The sequence below is a fragment of the Ictidomys tridecemlineatus genome, chromosome 3, assembly GCF_052094955.1.
Source record: "Ictidomys tridecemlineatus isolate mIctTri1 chromosome 3, mIctTri1.hap1, whole genome shotgun sequence".
Lineage (NCBI taxonomy): Eukaryota > Metazoa > Chordata > Mammalia > Rodentia > Sciuridae > Ictidomys > Ictidomys tridecemlineatus.
Genome location: NC_135479.1, coordinates 126,524,474 through 126,541,601, shown reverse-complemented (window position 1 = coordinate 126,541,601; position 17,128 = coordinate 126,524,474). Strand labels below are relative to the sequence as shown.

At 32.3% G+C, this 17,128-nt stretch overlaps 1 protein-coding gene across 8 annotated transcripts in view; it reads right to left on the bottom strand.

Annotated features, from left to right (window-relative positions):
* Positions 1 to 17,128, bottom strand: part of Atp11b (ATPase phospholipid transporting 11B (putative)) — a 116,946-nt gene that overhangs the window by 35,434 nt on the left and 64,384 nt on the right. For 6 of the 8 annotated variants that reach the window (XM_078043713.1, XM_078043712.1, XM_078043714.1 and 3 more), the window contains 7 exons: positions 14,542 to 14,695; positions 12,495 to 12,597; positions 9,233 to 9,378; positions 7,908 to 7,967; positions 5,759 to 5,886; positions 4,899 to 5,012; positions 4,511 to 4,649 (listed from right to left, as the gene is read on the bottom strand). In XM_078043713.1, the coding sequence (XP_077899839.1) occupies positions 4,511 to 4,649; positions 4,899 to 5,012; positions 5,759 to 5,886; positions 7,908 to 7,967; positions 9,233 to 9,378; positions 12,495 to 12,597; positions 14,542 to 14,695 (844 nt within the window). The remainder of the gene's footprint in view (positions 1 to 4,510; positions 4,650 to 4,898; positions 5,013 to 5,758; positions 5,887 to 7,907; positions 7,968 to 9,232; positions 9,379 to 12,494; positions 12,598 to 14,541; positions 14,696 to 17,128) is intronic. The other 2 variants (XM_078043717.1, XM_078043718.1) reach the window with 1 other exon arrangement.

Genomic DNA, 17,128 nt, shown 5'->3' with positions numbered 1-17,128 from the left:
AAGGTAACAATCCAACAAGAAGATATAATGATAGTTAACGCTTATTTCCCAGATATCAATACTCAATTATATGGAGCAAATACTCCATGACATTTAGCCTAATGTAATAGACCTAACACAGTAATACTAGACCCTAACACACACACAGACCCTAACACAGTAATACTGAGTGATTTCAATAGACCCTATCACCAACAGACAGGCCATCAAAACATAAAATCGATAAGGATATCTCCCTCCAAAATGACACTATGTATTGAATGGACTTACCTGACATCTACAGAATATTCCACCCTAAAACAGCTGAATTTACCTTCTCAGATACGTGTGGAGCTTTTTCTAAAATAGATCATATTATAGGCCACAAATCAAATCTTAGCAAATACAATACAAGCAAACAAACAAAAAATCCTATATAATCCATGTATTCCATCAGATCATAATGGAATGGAACCAGAAATCAACAGCAAGAAAAATAATAGAAATCACATAAACATATGGAGATTGACCAATACTCTCAAATAAATAATGGATGAAGAAAGAAATGAGAATAGAAATCAAGAAATTCTTAGAAATAAATGAGAACAGAGAGATCACATATCAAAATTTCAGTACAGTATGAAAGCAGTGCTAAAAAATATTTATAGCACTAAGTACCTACATTAAAAAATTAGAGGGCTGAGGCTGTAGCTTAGTGGCTGAGTGCTTGCCTAGTGAGGCACTGGGTTAGATCCTTAACACTGCATAAAAATAAACAAATAAAGGCATCATGTCTACCTACAACTACAAAAAATTAAAGAGATCTGAGATAAATAAGCTTTTGTTCTACTTTGAGGACTTACAAAAATAACAAACTAACACTCAAACCAGTAGAAGACAAGAAACAATTAAGACCATAGCTAAAAATCAATGGAATTGAGAATAAGAAAACAATGTACAAGATCAATGCAATGAAGAGCTGGTTCTCTGAAAAGATAAATAAGATTGACAAACCGTTAGCCAAACTGACCAAAAGAAAGAGTGCAAAGATACAAACCAATAATATCAGAGATGTTTATAGATTTCCTGGGCATATAAAAACACTACAAGGAAAACAGGAAGCATCAACATATGAGCAATGAAAATGAGACTTGTACTTGATACAACTCTAAACAGATTTTTAGCACAGATATAAAAGAGGGAGCTGGAGCTAAAGGACAGGGGTCTGTGGGTTCAAATAAGAACTAGTGATGAAGAGAGGAACTGAGGTAGAGAGGCAAAAGCAACCTAAAGAGGAAACATTAACAATGGTTTAGAACTAGAAAAGATAGCAAGGGGATTTTCACAGTTAAAAAGAAAATTTCTGGGAAAAGTAGATCAGCACAGGCCTTCTCTAGTGTAATGATTTGATAGTATAAATAGCAACTATTACTACTAAGACTTACCAAGTACTTATATTAACTGCTACTGTGATTAATGTTTTATGTGTCACTTAATACAGAAAACTTGCAAGGTAGGGACACACTTCTTATTTTAGCGGAGAGGAAACTAAATGATAATAACAACAACTACTACTACTACTACTACTACTACTACTACTACTACTACTACAGGTGCCAGAATGTAAATCCTATTCTGAATAGTTCCACTGTGTTTCTTTTCCATTATTTCTAGAGGCAGCAGTAAGTAGCAGATTAATTTTTATTAGTATATACACTACATACATGATATAACTGGCAAGGTAAAGGGGGCATTATAATTTGTGTTAAAAAAACCAATTAAGCAGGTGATGAGAGAAAAAACTTTTATACTAAAGACCAACAATTTATCCTGAATTAAGGTTCTATCTTTTTATAAAGAATGCTAAAAATTTAATTTTAAAAAGTTACTAAAGCTAGACATGATGGTGTGCACCTGTTGTTCCACCTACTCAGGAGACTGAGGCCGGAGGATCGATTGGGCCTGGGAGTCTAAGATCAGCCTGGGTAAAATATAATGGGACACTGTCTCTTAAACAACAACAACAACAATAACAACAAGCCACTAAAAAGTAGAAGCAAACTTAAATTCTCAAAGTAAGAGAATACTTGGGCTGGGGATACAGCTCAGTTGGTAGGGTGCTTGCCTCACATGTACAAGGCTGAGGGTTCAATACCAAGCACCACAAAAAAAAAGGGAAAAAAAAAGAATACTCACATAATGTAATAGAGTATTGTGTAGCTATGAAAAAATTATAATAATATGAAAAACCACAGGTTAGAATGTTAAGAAATAAGGAGATGCAAATTATAATGATAATGAAAACTGCAAAAGTTACAAACGAATGAAAGGAAATTTGTTAAAACAGACAAAATCTGTTTAAAAACAGAAGCAATAATGTGTGGATAGAGGTATAACAGGCAATTTAGTTTCTTCTTTTTTTGGTGGTACTAAAGATTGAACCCAGGGCCTCACACATGTAAGGTAAGTGTTCTACCACTAAGCTACATCCCTAGACCATGATTTACCTTCTTTATATTTTTTCCTATATTTTAAAAATATTTACCACAATGTGTACATATTTTTCAGGAAAAAAGTAGTAACTAGCAAAAAAGATCTCTTTAATTTTCTTTTCATTCAATGACTTCTGCCTTAATACTCCTTGACCTCTTCATCTGTCTGGTTCCATCTTACTATTTAATAGGAAGTGGGCACTCTCATGTGTCTGTGCTCTATGGTTACTATACCCTGCAAAGGTGGCAAGGCTGAGTAGAAGGGCACCAGGCTAACAGTTGTTTTTACAAAGGTATTAAGGATCATGACTAAGCACACAGACTGAGTTAGAATTCTACTCTTATATTACTTATTTCTCTGAGGTTATAAATTTTCCAATATGCAAAAAAGTTAAAAAATAATTTTTTCTCATGCAGGATTATTATGATTTAATAAGCAAAAGCATGTAATATAATTGGCACAAGAGGAAAATAAAAGATAATTATTACTTGGAAAGTGATGTGCCCTTGTGTTACACAAAACAAACTAGACTCATATTTTTATCCGAATCAGACTTAATATGTCCTCAAAAGTGCAGTGACAAAACATTTATGTTCCTACCCTGTAACCTTAAGAGATGAGCATCGATAAGGCCTCTATATATTTGAAGGCTATTTCCTTAACTGCACTAGCCTATTTTGTTACTAGTGTACCTGCTCCATTTCTGTAGTCACTTAGAAGACTCTAAACTCATATCAAAGTATGTAAGTTACTCTTATATATAATTCAGAGCCTAGTATATTACCTGGGAATGTTTGGTCCGCAATAAGATGTTTGGTGAACAAATAAAACCTTATACTCTTTCAGTTGCAAAGATTGTATTTCTGTGCCTCCAAACATATTATATAAGATCCAAGTGTTGCCAATTAAAAAGAAATAAAATGTTATAGATTGGATATGCAATGTCCCCCAAAAAGCTTATGTGCTAAAGTATGAGGCCCAATGTTTCAAAGTTCAAAGGTGGGTCTTTTAGGCAAAGATTGGATCATGAGGGCTCTGAGAGATGAATGGACTCCTGGGAGGTGAGAAGCAAGTAGGTCAACAGAAAGGTTTATCTGCCTCTTTCTCTGCTTCCCAGCTGTCATATGCTGGGCAGCTTCCCTCTGTAATGTTCCACATTTCTGTCTAGGAGCCGGTGGACTATGAACTGAATCCTCTAAAAACAGTGAGCCATGATAAATCTTTCTGAATTGTTCATCAGGTATTTTGATCAGAGACACAAAGCTGACAGATACAACAAAGGAATCCAGTCTATTATAGTACTAACCACTGTCATTTCTGTTCTTCTAACCCACCTAAGCCAGAAAGAGAGGCCTAGTTCTGCCACAAGCGTCTCAACATAAGCACTCCAATCAAGGCACAGTGGAACAGTATACTGTTTAGTATTCTTTTTAAAATTTCATATTTCAGAAAAGTGGCCATATTAAATAGTAACTTAATGACATCCTTAGAACTGCCAGTGTGCACTGAAGAGTATGGTGGCACTCCATAAATAAACAATCAATTCATGCAATTAAAATCAAACAACCACTATTTCTCATCTGAAAAATAGGAGTAATTACACCCTTGTAATAGGATTACTATAAGGATAATGGGCATGGGATATATACAGCACTTAGCACAAAAGTAAGTACCAAATAAATGATACCTGTTATTAGAATACCTGAGGTAAACCACATGCAGGGGTATTAACATATATCTTTGTATAAACTAATTTTTGAACAGCAAAACAGTCTAGTAACTTGAGGCTCATTTTATAATTACACTGCAGTACAGTTATGTTTTCCTTAGAACTGCACACTGGCAGTTCTAAGGATGTCATTAATGTATGAAACTTCAGTGAAAAAAGTTAAAACCTTTTTATATTTTTATTTTAATTTAGTATCTGAAATTTTATAATTTAAGTTGAATTTATATTATTTTCCATGACATAAAATTATAAAAAACTAAACCAAATGAAAATATTGATAAGCATTCTTTAAGACATTATATATTTTACCTGGCCATTTCCAAGCAGAGATATGTCTTTCCCCATTAGAAAATAGGATCCAAAGAAGAAAATAAAGGCATGAGTGAAACCCAGGATGGTCCAATAAATAAATGTTTTAATGCTTAAGAGACTGTTTTTACTAATGTCCCTGTGAATTAAAAAAAGGAATACATTAGGATTCATATTTTACCTACAGAATAATTATTATAATTTGATAATTTAAAAAAAACAAGAAGTTTTAATTTAAATTTTTTAGAAAATATTAGAATAATAAATATGCTCAAATTGACAAACCACCAGTTCTAGTAATAGCATACATAGGGGTAACAGCTTATAGTTCACATAATGAAATTCATACATTTTCTCATTTGATAAAGAAATATATGGGCATTATTACTTCAGTTTAGTTGTGAAAAGCTGATTTATCTGTATTGCATTCTGTTGATTTTCATCCAGTCTGACTATGTCTCCTTCAAGTGAGGTCATTTGAGCTGGCTTCTGCATTGAGGGTCTTAATTAATAGCATTTTCAATAATAGTTATTATGGGGAAAAATAATCTATGTTAATCTTGGGTTAAGCCCTGTGCTAGATAACCTGGCAAATCAAAGTAAGTTATTTTATATTTGGATAACTGGATACACCTCTGTAAATGGTATCTCCGTAGCCTCTCTATAATAAGAGTTTATGATGTGAACCTTCAGCTATCCCTGCCTGATTCCAGAGCTCTGGTGATAACTTGCTTCTAGAAAAGCAGGAATAAAGCAGAGAACAGGGATCAATATCGACTTGCATTTTGCATGGATTATCATTCATAAATTTGGCAAGAGTAAGACATAAACTAGTTCTTAAGGAATTCTAGAGACTAACAATTACTGAAATAACTTGTCACACAAAGTAGAATATTATTGGTTTACAACAGGTAAGTACAAATTACACAATCACCCAAGGTATTAATGGAATGAAAGCATTCATTCTTAAAAACATAGGAAAAACTCAAAATTTCTCTTTGATATTCAGCAACTATAAACCATAAAATAATCATGCTTAGTAAAATATTTTTATTTATTTATTTTTGTGGTGCTGGGGACTGAAGCCAGGGCCTCAATAGCTAAGCAAGTGCTCTACTACTCTCCAACCCCTTAGCAGACACTTCTACATATTTGCTTATTTTTTAGGTACACGTTAAACTGCTAACCATTAAATACAATACTTGTAATCAGAAAACAATGGACACTTAAATGCTGGAAAATACTTACCGATAGAGGGTGGGCTTGTTCTGTAATACATGAGGGTCTATATGCTGTTCTAAAAGACTATATATCAGAATAGGAAGGGAAGTAAAACAAATATTGTATAAAGTCAGGTACACGCTGTCATACAGTGTCTAGAAAGAGAAATAAGAGGAAATTTTGACATTCTAAATTATGTATTCCTATTATATTTTTGTGTATAATCACAAATAAGCATGTTAAAAAAGCATAAAACTACAGTTTTTTAAATTACAACAAAATCTACTTTAATTATTATGATTATTTTTAGTTGTAGGTGGACACAATACCTTTATTTTATTTATTTATATGTGGTGTTGAGGATCGAACTCAGGGCCTCACACAATGCTAGGTGAGTGCTCTACTGCTGAGCCACAACCCCAGCCCTCCAATTAGTTTTTTAAATGGACATTAACATATAGTGTTCCTAGATTTAAATTCTGTGTAGAAACTGAAATATTTTGCTATGTCAGTTGTTTTTGGAATTATAGTGAACTGGATCTATATTTCAAAATTCTCCACAACTTGGTCACTGTGATAATAGTTTTAAACAATTCTATATGCATCCTAAGCTTCTTATTATCCCTTCGGTATGCTACACATATAGTTTTGCTTTCATGGCTCGTCTCCCCATCTACATCCCTCACTCTCTTTAGGACATTAAATAAATAAGTCTCAATTTCTTCCATGAAACTTTCACAGTGACACAAGTCCTTGCTGATAGTGTTCTTTAAAGAGTCACAGATGCCACTATTGGTACTAAAAGCTTAGCACTGTGCCTATGCTTTTATATGTTGTTTTATTGCTATTAATACTGACTCCCAAGTTATACTGTAAACTCCCTGAACATGTAATCAAAAAAGGCCAGGTCCCCTTGTCATATGGTCTTATAGCATTCTTTATTTCATTCAGGTAAACTGTTACTGACAATTAATGCCTACCTGAGTAGATACCTAAAATTTAGAGTTCAGCTTGTACACAGAGTTGAAAATAGTAATTAAGGAGGAACAACACATGAAAAGAAAACCTAACAACTTAAGATAATTAAGTTCTTATTTTTTTCAATAAATTAGAAACCATGTCTTGCTCAATTTGATAAAGTATGGTATGAAAAGGGTGCTCAATTAGTCAGAAGCAGTAGGTCTAAGTCATAGTTTAGTCATGAACTTAGCTATCTTATTTTGGGCAAATTACTTAATCTCTTTGAAATTCACTTTCCTTTTCTGTAAAATAAAACAGTAAATCAGGAATGGCAAATATGAGACATGTATACAATTAAAGACCCACTCTGTGCCCATTACAATCACTAATAAATTACAGCATTTTCCCTCTCTTAAACTCCAGAAACCTTTTTAACATAGCATTCTAGGTGTTTCTATCAATTATTTACATTAGCTTCTGTGGTAAAACCTGTATGTCATCCCTGGACTAAACCACTAAAGTTCATAAAAAACTGTGAGTCATTGAGCTTAGTAGCTCAATGGCAGAGTGCTTGCCTAATATGTGTGAGGCACTGGATTCAATGCTTGGCACCACATAAAAATGAAATAAATAAAATAAAGGCATGCTGTCCATCTACAACTACACATACACACACACACACACAAAAATTTAAAAATTGTGAGTCAAGAATTAAGATGAGGTGAACCACTAAAGAGTTATTTGGTGTGGCTTCATATGGATTCTATAGAAGTATCACAAAATAATTGAAACAAATTATCAAAATTTTCTCACAAGCTGTTAAAGAGTTAATATCAATTCTTTAAAAAGCATCCAGAATTTTAATATATTTTGTTATCAACATTTATCTCAAACTGAAAACTAGAATAAATAAAATTTATGAGTGATATGCTAATTGCTAATCAGAAAAGTTTTGTCTAATTACTTACAGGACTAAGAAAAATGAAAAAAAAAAGCATCATGAATTAAAATAAATTTTTGGTATCAACATTAACTTTAGACTGAAAACCAGAATAAATATTATGCATGTTATGCTGACTAAGCATACTACTCAGAGAAGTTTGTATAGTTACCTGCAGGACTTAGAAAAGTGAAAAAGTCCTTCTAAATATCTATCAAAATTTGAACACACTTATCTTATTCTAAAAGAACAAAACACAAGCTTCTATTTACTTACTTGTTGAGAAAACAAACAGTAGAACTGATATAAAAATTGGGGTGTGATAAAGCACACATTCTGAAAAAAAAAAAAGATTAAATGAAAAACAATTAAAATATTTTGGACTAAAAGAGAAAAAAATTCCTAAATATGGTAAAGGGTCCAGAAACACAATCTCAGTTAATATGGCAACCTGAGGATTTTTTTCATAAGGACTTGTCAACATAAAATGGGAAAGTAGGTTTCTTATTCTATTAAAAAAATACCTAAAAGAATTTGAAGGAGCAGTGTAGATATGAGAATGAACATACCCTCACCTCCCATCACTGCCAAGTAATACCATTATTTTGAATTTACAATCTTCCAATTCTCATTCAATATAGTTGAAACACAGTACAATAAGCAAGATTTACTTAATTTTTTGGGCCATGATAGCTTTACAATGCAAAAATACTTAAAGTACACAATAAACAGAACTATCAAAACATTTTATGACCTCAATCTATTCTCATATTACAAGTAAAAGCCAGAACAGTAAATTAGAAGAAAACTGCCACATCATTTTATAGTAATATGTAATCTATGTTCTACCCCGGCCTATAGCTATAAATTATAAAAATATATGCAATATAAGACATTCTGGCATATTAAATGTTTTAGTAACAGAGGCATTTAACATGTCGTCTACAGATTCCCACATTTCCCAAAGGGTCCAGAGATAGGATTACAAATAAAAATGTTGAAATACATTTCTAAGTATTTCACTTTATGCATACAAAAACCCTGTACTGAGAAGCTCACCACCTTCACTAACTTACTAACAGACCAATGATGGTAACAAAACAAAACAAATTTAACCTCTGCTTGAAATCATCATGTTGGAGTTAAATTAAAACTTATTGACTCAAGATGAAGTAAACTTAAGGAAATCAAACTTACTGCAGCTGAATCTGTACAGAATAAGACATCAATATAAGTGTAAGTTTTGATGTGTTTTGATAAATTTATATATTACCAACATCGCCATAAGATTAGAGAACTCTCCCATCAATTCCAAAAGTTCTTTTATATTCCTTTCTAGTTAATTCTAACACCTATACTCTTGGTCCCAGAAAACTACTGATTTGCATTCTGTCAGTACATGTTAATTACAAAGGTACCGCTATTTTATTTACAGAAACTATTTTTTAAGAATAATTTGCAATGAATCAAAATGCATTCTGCTGTCATATATACCTAATTAAAATAATTAAAGAATAATTAATATGGTTATAACATTCCTTAAATTAAAATTTCAAATTACTACATCAATAATTGATCCTAAAAATCCATATAAAACTCACCTTATAAAAAAAATACTGTACAAGGGTAGCTATTCTAATATAATAAAAATGACCATGAACGAAAAGTAATTTAGAGAGGAATTTAAATCTGGCTATTGCATAGTCACTGTTTCTTGCAGCCTGTCTTCCTTCTTTACCCATGATTCCTGTAATAAAGAAAACAAAAAGGAATGTCCACTTATAATTCATAAGTTTAATTTTCATGAAATAGCTATAAATATCTTAAATATTTTAGTAGTTGAACCTGGACTTAGAAACACTAAATCCTAATATACAGAAATTAGCAGCGATCCAAAAGGTTGTTCTACTTAAATGTGTAGTTTAATATAAAGCTGTAATATATACAAGACATGTAACACCAATATTCAAAGAATTATAATATAAAAAAATACAATTAAAATAAAAATAATATTAAAAGTTCAGGATCTAGCAGAAGCATCAATTATTGTACCAATAAGCACAAAGTATTGGGTAATAAACATCTAATGAAAAGAGTGCTAAACAACTTTGTCTTTACTAGTTCTAGTGAATATAAAAAAGTTAAACTTGAACAACCTTGATGTAGTAAAAAATAGGCATATTTAGCTACTTCAAACTGTCATAAATAAGTCAAATGTGCTTTTTAAAAGAAAAATGTAAATTAAAAATAAATAAATTGAAAAAAATGTACCATCTGAAATCAGTGCATCATTTTATCTGAAAAAGAGTACTTTAGGTTACAATAATCCTTTAGGTTTCAAAAAAACAAATCAGAGATCACCATGTTTGTGTTTTTTGACCCAAAGCAACTTTTAAAAATTATTTTTCAAAATTAACCTTTAAAATTTTTGTCATGGGGCTGGGGTTGTGGCTCAGTGGTAAAGTGTTCGCCCAGCATGCATGAGGTACTGGGTTCTATCCTCAGCACCATATAAAAATAAAATGAAGATATTGTGTCCACTTAAAACTAAAAAATAATTATTTTAAAAAATTATTATGAAAGTATCAAAATGTTCTAAATGAAGAAGCAGAGAAAAAAATCTATATTCACAATACTTATGGGGAAAAACAATTTTTAGCCTATATTCTCTTAGAATTTTTCTTTCTGTATTTTACATGCATGTGTAGATGTATTTAATATATAAAAAAATGTGTACAAAAATGAGAGTATTTGTTTTGTAACTTGAATTTGTTACTTTATAGATATAAACTTTATTGACGATATACATATCATTACAACACGTTAATTATTAGAAGAAATTCCTGGGTGCACTATTGATCAAGAAGCACAGAATTAAACTTTTTTGTCATGCACAATAATGCAGGGCATACTAGTTTACACTCTCCCTAAAGCTGTATAAAATCATTTTTTATTCTGTATCTTTGTCAACTTCAGATTTATCAATCTTTGTAATTGTTGCCAATCTGCTAGGCAATTTTAACTTACATTCCTTTGATTGTTACAGAGATGAAACACTTTTTTCATATACTTTGTATTTGTCTTATACTTCTCATTTGGAACTCACATCTTTCCACATATATCTATTAGAGTGTGACTCTTATTCTTGTTAATTTGTTAAGACTTCACATATTTAGAAGTATTAAGACTTGGTCATCTACTTTACAAGTGTTCCTTACTAGTGTCCCACTGAAATTTGTTTTGGGGGAGATTTTACCTTTGCCAGACATACTAATTTTTTCTCAATAACAAGAAACTTCTTAAGCCAGGTGCGGTGGTGCACGTCTGTAATACCAGTGGCTCAGGAGGCTGAGGCAGGAGGATCACAAGCTAAAAGCCAGCCTCAGCAACAGCAAGGCACTAAGCAACTCACTGAGACCCTGTCTCTAAATAAAACACAAAATAGGGCTGGGAATGTGGCTCAGTGGTCAAGTGCCCCTGAGTTCAATCCCTGTATCCCCCCAAAAAACAAAAACAAAAAACTTCTCTCAAGTTCCTTGCTTTGGTATTGTACTTAAGAGAACTTTCCACTACTCAAATAATAGAACTATTCATTACATTTTCAATTAATTTTTATGGTGATAAATTATTTAAATCCTTAATCCATTTGGAATTTCTTTTGCTTTAGTAATAGAAGACTTAACTTTTTTCTTCTTTCCCAAATAACTAACCAGTTTAATCAACACTTTTTATTGAATAATGTGTTTCCTTTCTTATTTGAAACATCTCCTTTGTCAATATAAGCAAATTTTTTATGCTTTAATGTATGATATATGAAATTATCAACTTATTATGGAGATTTAAGGGGAACAATAGTGTACAAACTAGAAAGAAAATTAAAATTTCAAAATGAACAGTTAATTATCCCAAAGAGGAAGGAGTTATTTTGAGGGATAAATTGGAAATAGTAGACTTGAAAACTGTCATAGGCAATAATGAAGACTATTACATAACAAATGTTAGCCTAACTCTCAAATTTTATCCTTTGACAATAGCAAAAAAATCTATAACCATACTTTTCTCTTTGACTCTGTATTTATAATATAAAATGACAGAAGAAGATAGTCAGAATATGTTAAAGTAGGAAATGATTAATAATTTATTAAATTTATTATTTATTATAATTTATTACTAATACTAATGGTATTAGTACTCTGAACCCAATTAAGTCTTAGACAAAATAGAAATTAGAATAAAGGCATTAAAATCACAAAATTATTTGACATTTTATCTTTTTACTATTGCTTAGTATTATTTTCATCTCTAAATATTGTCTTCAAATGTGTTACAGAACCTTTAGTTTCACAAATAATCACAGTAATTCTAAAATAAGAATTTGGGGGCTGGGGCTGTGGCTCAGAGGTAGAGTGCTCACCTAGCATGTGTGAGGCAATGGGTTTGATCCTTAGCACCACATAAAAATAAAATAAAGATATTGTGTCCACCTATAACTAAAAAATAAATATTAAAAAAGAATTTTAAACCATAAGGGCAACCATGTAAATCATAAATTTATAGATAAAATAATGTGAAAGTATTTTATAAGGTATGAGATGGCATGTAAAAATAAAGTTATTTTTATTATAAATTAAAATTGGCAAAAATATGATTCACTAATGTAATATTTCCTTTAAAATTTTAACTAAAATATCCTAAATAGTGTGCCTAATTATAATCATTTCTGATGCGGATATACTAGACATATTACCAACATTGCATTTAGTTTTCATTTATATATTTGACATTGTATTTTAATTTTCAAAAGGAAAATCCAAAAACACCAAATAATTACAGACTTTAAAATTCAGGAAAAAAGTCAATCACCTATGCCAACATGTGCTTCTTGTATCATGCTTACATCATTAGCACCATCACCAACAGCCAGTGTTATAGGTTTCTCAGGTGAGATTTTTATTAGTCTTATTACCTGGAAGACATACAATGAATTATTTCTTTATGATAAAATTTTTGACTGTCTTGCATTGTGCAATGTCATTTTTCTCAAATGACTACAATAAGGATAATACTAAAAAATATTTAATTTTATATTAGATAATATTATGCACTGGGGTTCATTTTTTTGAGGAATGCCTCCAATAAGGTTTTAGGAATGTCTTTCAGAAATGTCATAACCAAACAGGGTATTATGTTTGAATTTTGAGTAATGAGAAATAATTTTTAAAATGTATCTTAAATTTTCAAAAAGTAATAACTTGTATAAAAAATAAAATTATTAATAAATAACTTCAAATAATTGAATTGTCAGATAAAATGTTTTTTCTTATTCGTTTACTTGCTATCGAGGAACAACCATTGTTTTCTTTTGTAATAAGCAAAATCTGAAGTTTAAAAAAAGCAATCAATTTTAAATTCAGATTTCTCTGACATTCTTGAATGCCCTTTTGTAAAGAACCTAGGCAAGCCACCCATGCGCAATCCCAGCAACTTGGGTGGCTGAGGTTGGAGGATCAGAAGTTCAAGGCCAGTCTCAGCAACTTAGGCTCTAAGCAACTTAGTAAGACCCTGTTTCAAAACAAAAATAAAACATAATAATTCTACTACTACTACTACTACTACTACTAATAGGGCTGGATGTGGCCTAGTGGTAAAGCACCCCTGGGTTCAATCCCTAGTACCAAAAAAAAAAAAAAAAAAGGAAATAACAAGAACCTAGGTATTAACTCTGTTTGGTCTCCAGTTTCAGTATCCATAGATTGGTTGTGGTGTTTTGAAATGAAATGTACCCAAAGTCTCATGTATTGAAGGCTTGGTCCCCAATGCAGTAATGTTCAGAGGCGGGGCTTTTAGAAAATGGTTGCATCATGAAGACTCTAACCTCATCAGTGAATTAATCCATATGGGATTCATCATTTAAATGGACTACTGGGAAGTGGTGGAAACTGTTGGAGGTGGGATCTAGTTGAGGTGAGGCGTCTTTCAGTATATGCTCTTGGATGACTATATCTTGTCCCCAGGACCCCCATCCCCTGCCTTCTGGCTGTCATGAGCTGAGCAACTTTCATAAGCCATGTTCTTCAACCAGGGAAGTTCTGCCTTGCCTCATGCCCCAAACAATAACCACAGACTGAAGCTTCTGAAACAGTCAACTAAAATAAATCTTTCCTGCTCCAAGGTGATTTTCTCAGGTTCTGTCACAGTAACAAAAAGTTAACCCATTAGGATATGTGAATTATAATATGTGCACTATAATGAAATTCCTTAAAGCCCCCCAAAATTAAATTATCTAATTTATTAAGACTTATATGTGAAACAATCCGTATTTAGATGTGCATTGCAAGAGGTATTTGTGAAGAATATAGCCTAAGTCCTAATGTGGGATTACAAAAAATGTTTGCATAGGCTTTCACTTGAATCACAGGTAGCTAAAAATAAATATTTCCTATACATAATAGCTATGCATTACAAGTGAATTGGCTTTTTAACTTTTTACTAAAGTCTATTTATCACTTGATAGCCACTTTTAACAAAGAATTATCAATTCATGAGAATGTAGAAATAAGCAGAGATCAACAGAACCATCTGAAAGTGCAGATGAATTCAAGACTCCTAGACTCTTTCACTAAGTAATTTGTTCAATGTTAATTATCACAGTTCAAATTTGTGTTTGACAAGATCACAAACTGCTATTTAGTACAGACTTTCTGCGTCATTATGAATACGTGAAACTTCAATATGTACTCTTTTGAGAATCCTAAAAATTAAATGGACATGATTAAAATTCATAATATGGGAAGAGACTGGCTCCTAGAAAGATTCATATACTGCATACCACCATATTGAAACTATTTAGGCATTAACCTTAATATTTTTAGATCTAAATATCTTTATGGAACTTGTAAAATATACATACTTTTGCTTTCTGCAGTGGTGCCATTCTACAGCATAATACAGCTGAACAATTTCTGCAAACTTCCATAAATAGTTTTTCATGTTCCCTGAGTGCAAGAGATAGGCTGGTCCCATCCACTACCAGCCCATGCTGAATCACATGATCCTCTGTAATTCTGAAAGAGAAAATATATCCTCTGTAAGACAGAACAAAAAATTCTTTCTTTAAGATGGGTAGTTCAACCATAGACTTAATTGTTATAAGATTGACATGCCAGGGAAGAAACTCAGTTGTATTATCTGTCAACAATATGATGAATAAAATAGATGGATATCCAATTTTACAACAAACTGATATATAAATATTGTATCAGTCCTAAAATGTGAATTGTAACATACAATCTGAGGATATGTTTCAAAACTGTATGAAAAATACTTACAAAAATACAAGCATTATTTGTTACATATATTTAGTAAATCCTCACTTTAAAAGGTTAAATGAAATCAAGAATGTTTAGGAAAACCCATGTACTACAGTCAATATGTGTAAGTAGGAAGGAAAGAAATGAAGCAATAGTAATGTCCACTGATACTAATTCCTATACTGGATTGTAATGCCAGATGTTACTATGGTGGAACAAAAATAACACCCTACTTGTGGGGATACAATAAACAAATGTTACTCAGGGTATGGTCTGCTTACTAGCATTTGGTCAAACTATTTGTTGCTATAAAGAGGTAACGAGGGTACACTAGTAAGGAATCAACTATATCACTAAACATATTATTTTGTACAACTTTTTCCCTCTAATCCTCCTTTGGTAACTAGAGTTTCTTCTTCTTTTCTTTCCCTTCTGGTATTGAGGATTGAACATAGGTATGCTCTACCATTGAGCTATATCCCCAATCCTTTTTATTTATCATTTTGAGACAAGGTCTTGCTAAGTTGCCTAGATTGGCCTTGAACTTTCAATCCTCCTGCATCAGCCTTCTCAGTAGATTAGGTTATAGGTGTGCCACTGCACACAGCAGTTATAGGAGTTTCTTGATAAAGTAATACACAGATTTACCTCTGGTGTACACTCCTTTATGTTGTGAAAGCCGGCACTCAAGGTAACCCTATGTTACATAAAGAAAGTACTACAAGGGGGAAGAGGGGTAGGAATGGCAGTGGAATGAGATGGACTTCATAACTCTAAGTACATGTATGAAGACATGAATGGTGTGACTCTATGTTGTGTACAATTAGAGATATGAAAAATTGTGCTATATATGTAAAATTAATTGAAATGCATCCTGCTGTCATATATAACAAATTAGAATAAATTAAAAAATATTATGCTAAGCAAAAGAAAAAAGAAAGAACTACAAATTCACAGGATGCTTCTGAGAAATATCCCTCCATTTTAAAATGAGAAATAAAAATAATAATAAATAAGCAACAAGCTATAAAATCTAACCATTCAGAGATTTTAGTCTTATAATAGAAAAATCTTTCATAAGTTAAAAGGATGCCTTTTGTATTCTGTCTAATCATTATTGTGTTGCATTTCATTTAGGCAATGTATTCCACACCATGAAAATCTTTAAAATGTCTATATTTTCCCTTTACTTAATCTCCAATAACTAAACAGAACACCTATGCTGACTGATTTTGTTCCCTATTTAGAAACCTGGGCTGTGCCGGTGTCTTCTGCCTGTTCTAAGCATTGCCTGAACAACATCCCTCAGAAGCAGTAGCAGCCCAGAGTGGGACAGATCAGACCAGTTTTCCTAGGGAACCTTTCCAAGGAACTCTAAATTCAGTATTCCTCTAGGCAGGCTTGGTAAATCTATGGGACAATATTTAGGAAATATGGAAAAACATCTAAGTTCTAGCACACAAGAGACAGCATGTCCTCATCTCAGTGGCCTCATATCTCACCACTCCCTCGTTCTCTAACCACACTTTACTGTCATGCACCCTCCCAGCTCTTGGATCTTGCATCCGCAACCCCCTTTGCTTCTTTTTTAAAAATTTTTTTTTTTAGTTGATGGTAAAACTCATTTTTAAAAATTATTTATTTATGTGTGGTGCTGAGAATGAACCCAGTGCCTCACACATGCTAGGCAAGCACTCTACCACTGAGCCACAACCCCCCTCCCCCGCCCTTTTGCTTCTTGCTTCTTGGTGTCACTCTCTGCCCAATTTATAGTTCATCTCTCAGGAGGTAAAATAGCCATCAGTTCTTCCAGAATGCTCCCTGCTAACCCTGGTCTGAGGTTAAGCTTCCCTCTTCTGTCCTCCACAACTTTTGTTCTTGCCTCAGTTACATTTCTATTGTGACAGGTCTATGGACAGTGCACTCATTTCTTTGTTCTCCCTATATACTATTAATAATTTTGAGAGTAAACACCACAAGTTACAAGATCATGCTCCTAGCATCTAGATAGAGGAGATAATATATGTTTGTGAAGAATGGATACAAAAAGCAAGACTCTCAAAGATATGGAATTCTTTGCTCCACTCCATATTTTTGTTAAAATTTAAGAACAGATACATATGAAAGTCTATACACCAAAATCCTATTCACAGTGGTCATATGAGAAACTGTATTTCACCAAAAAGA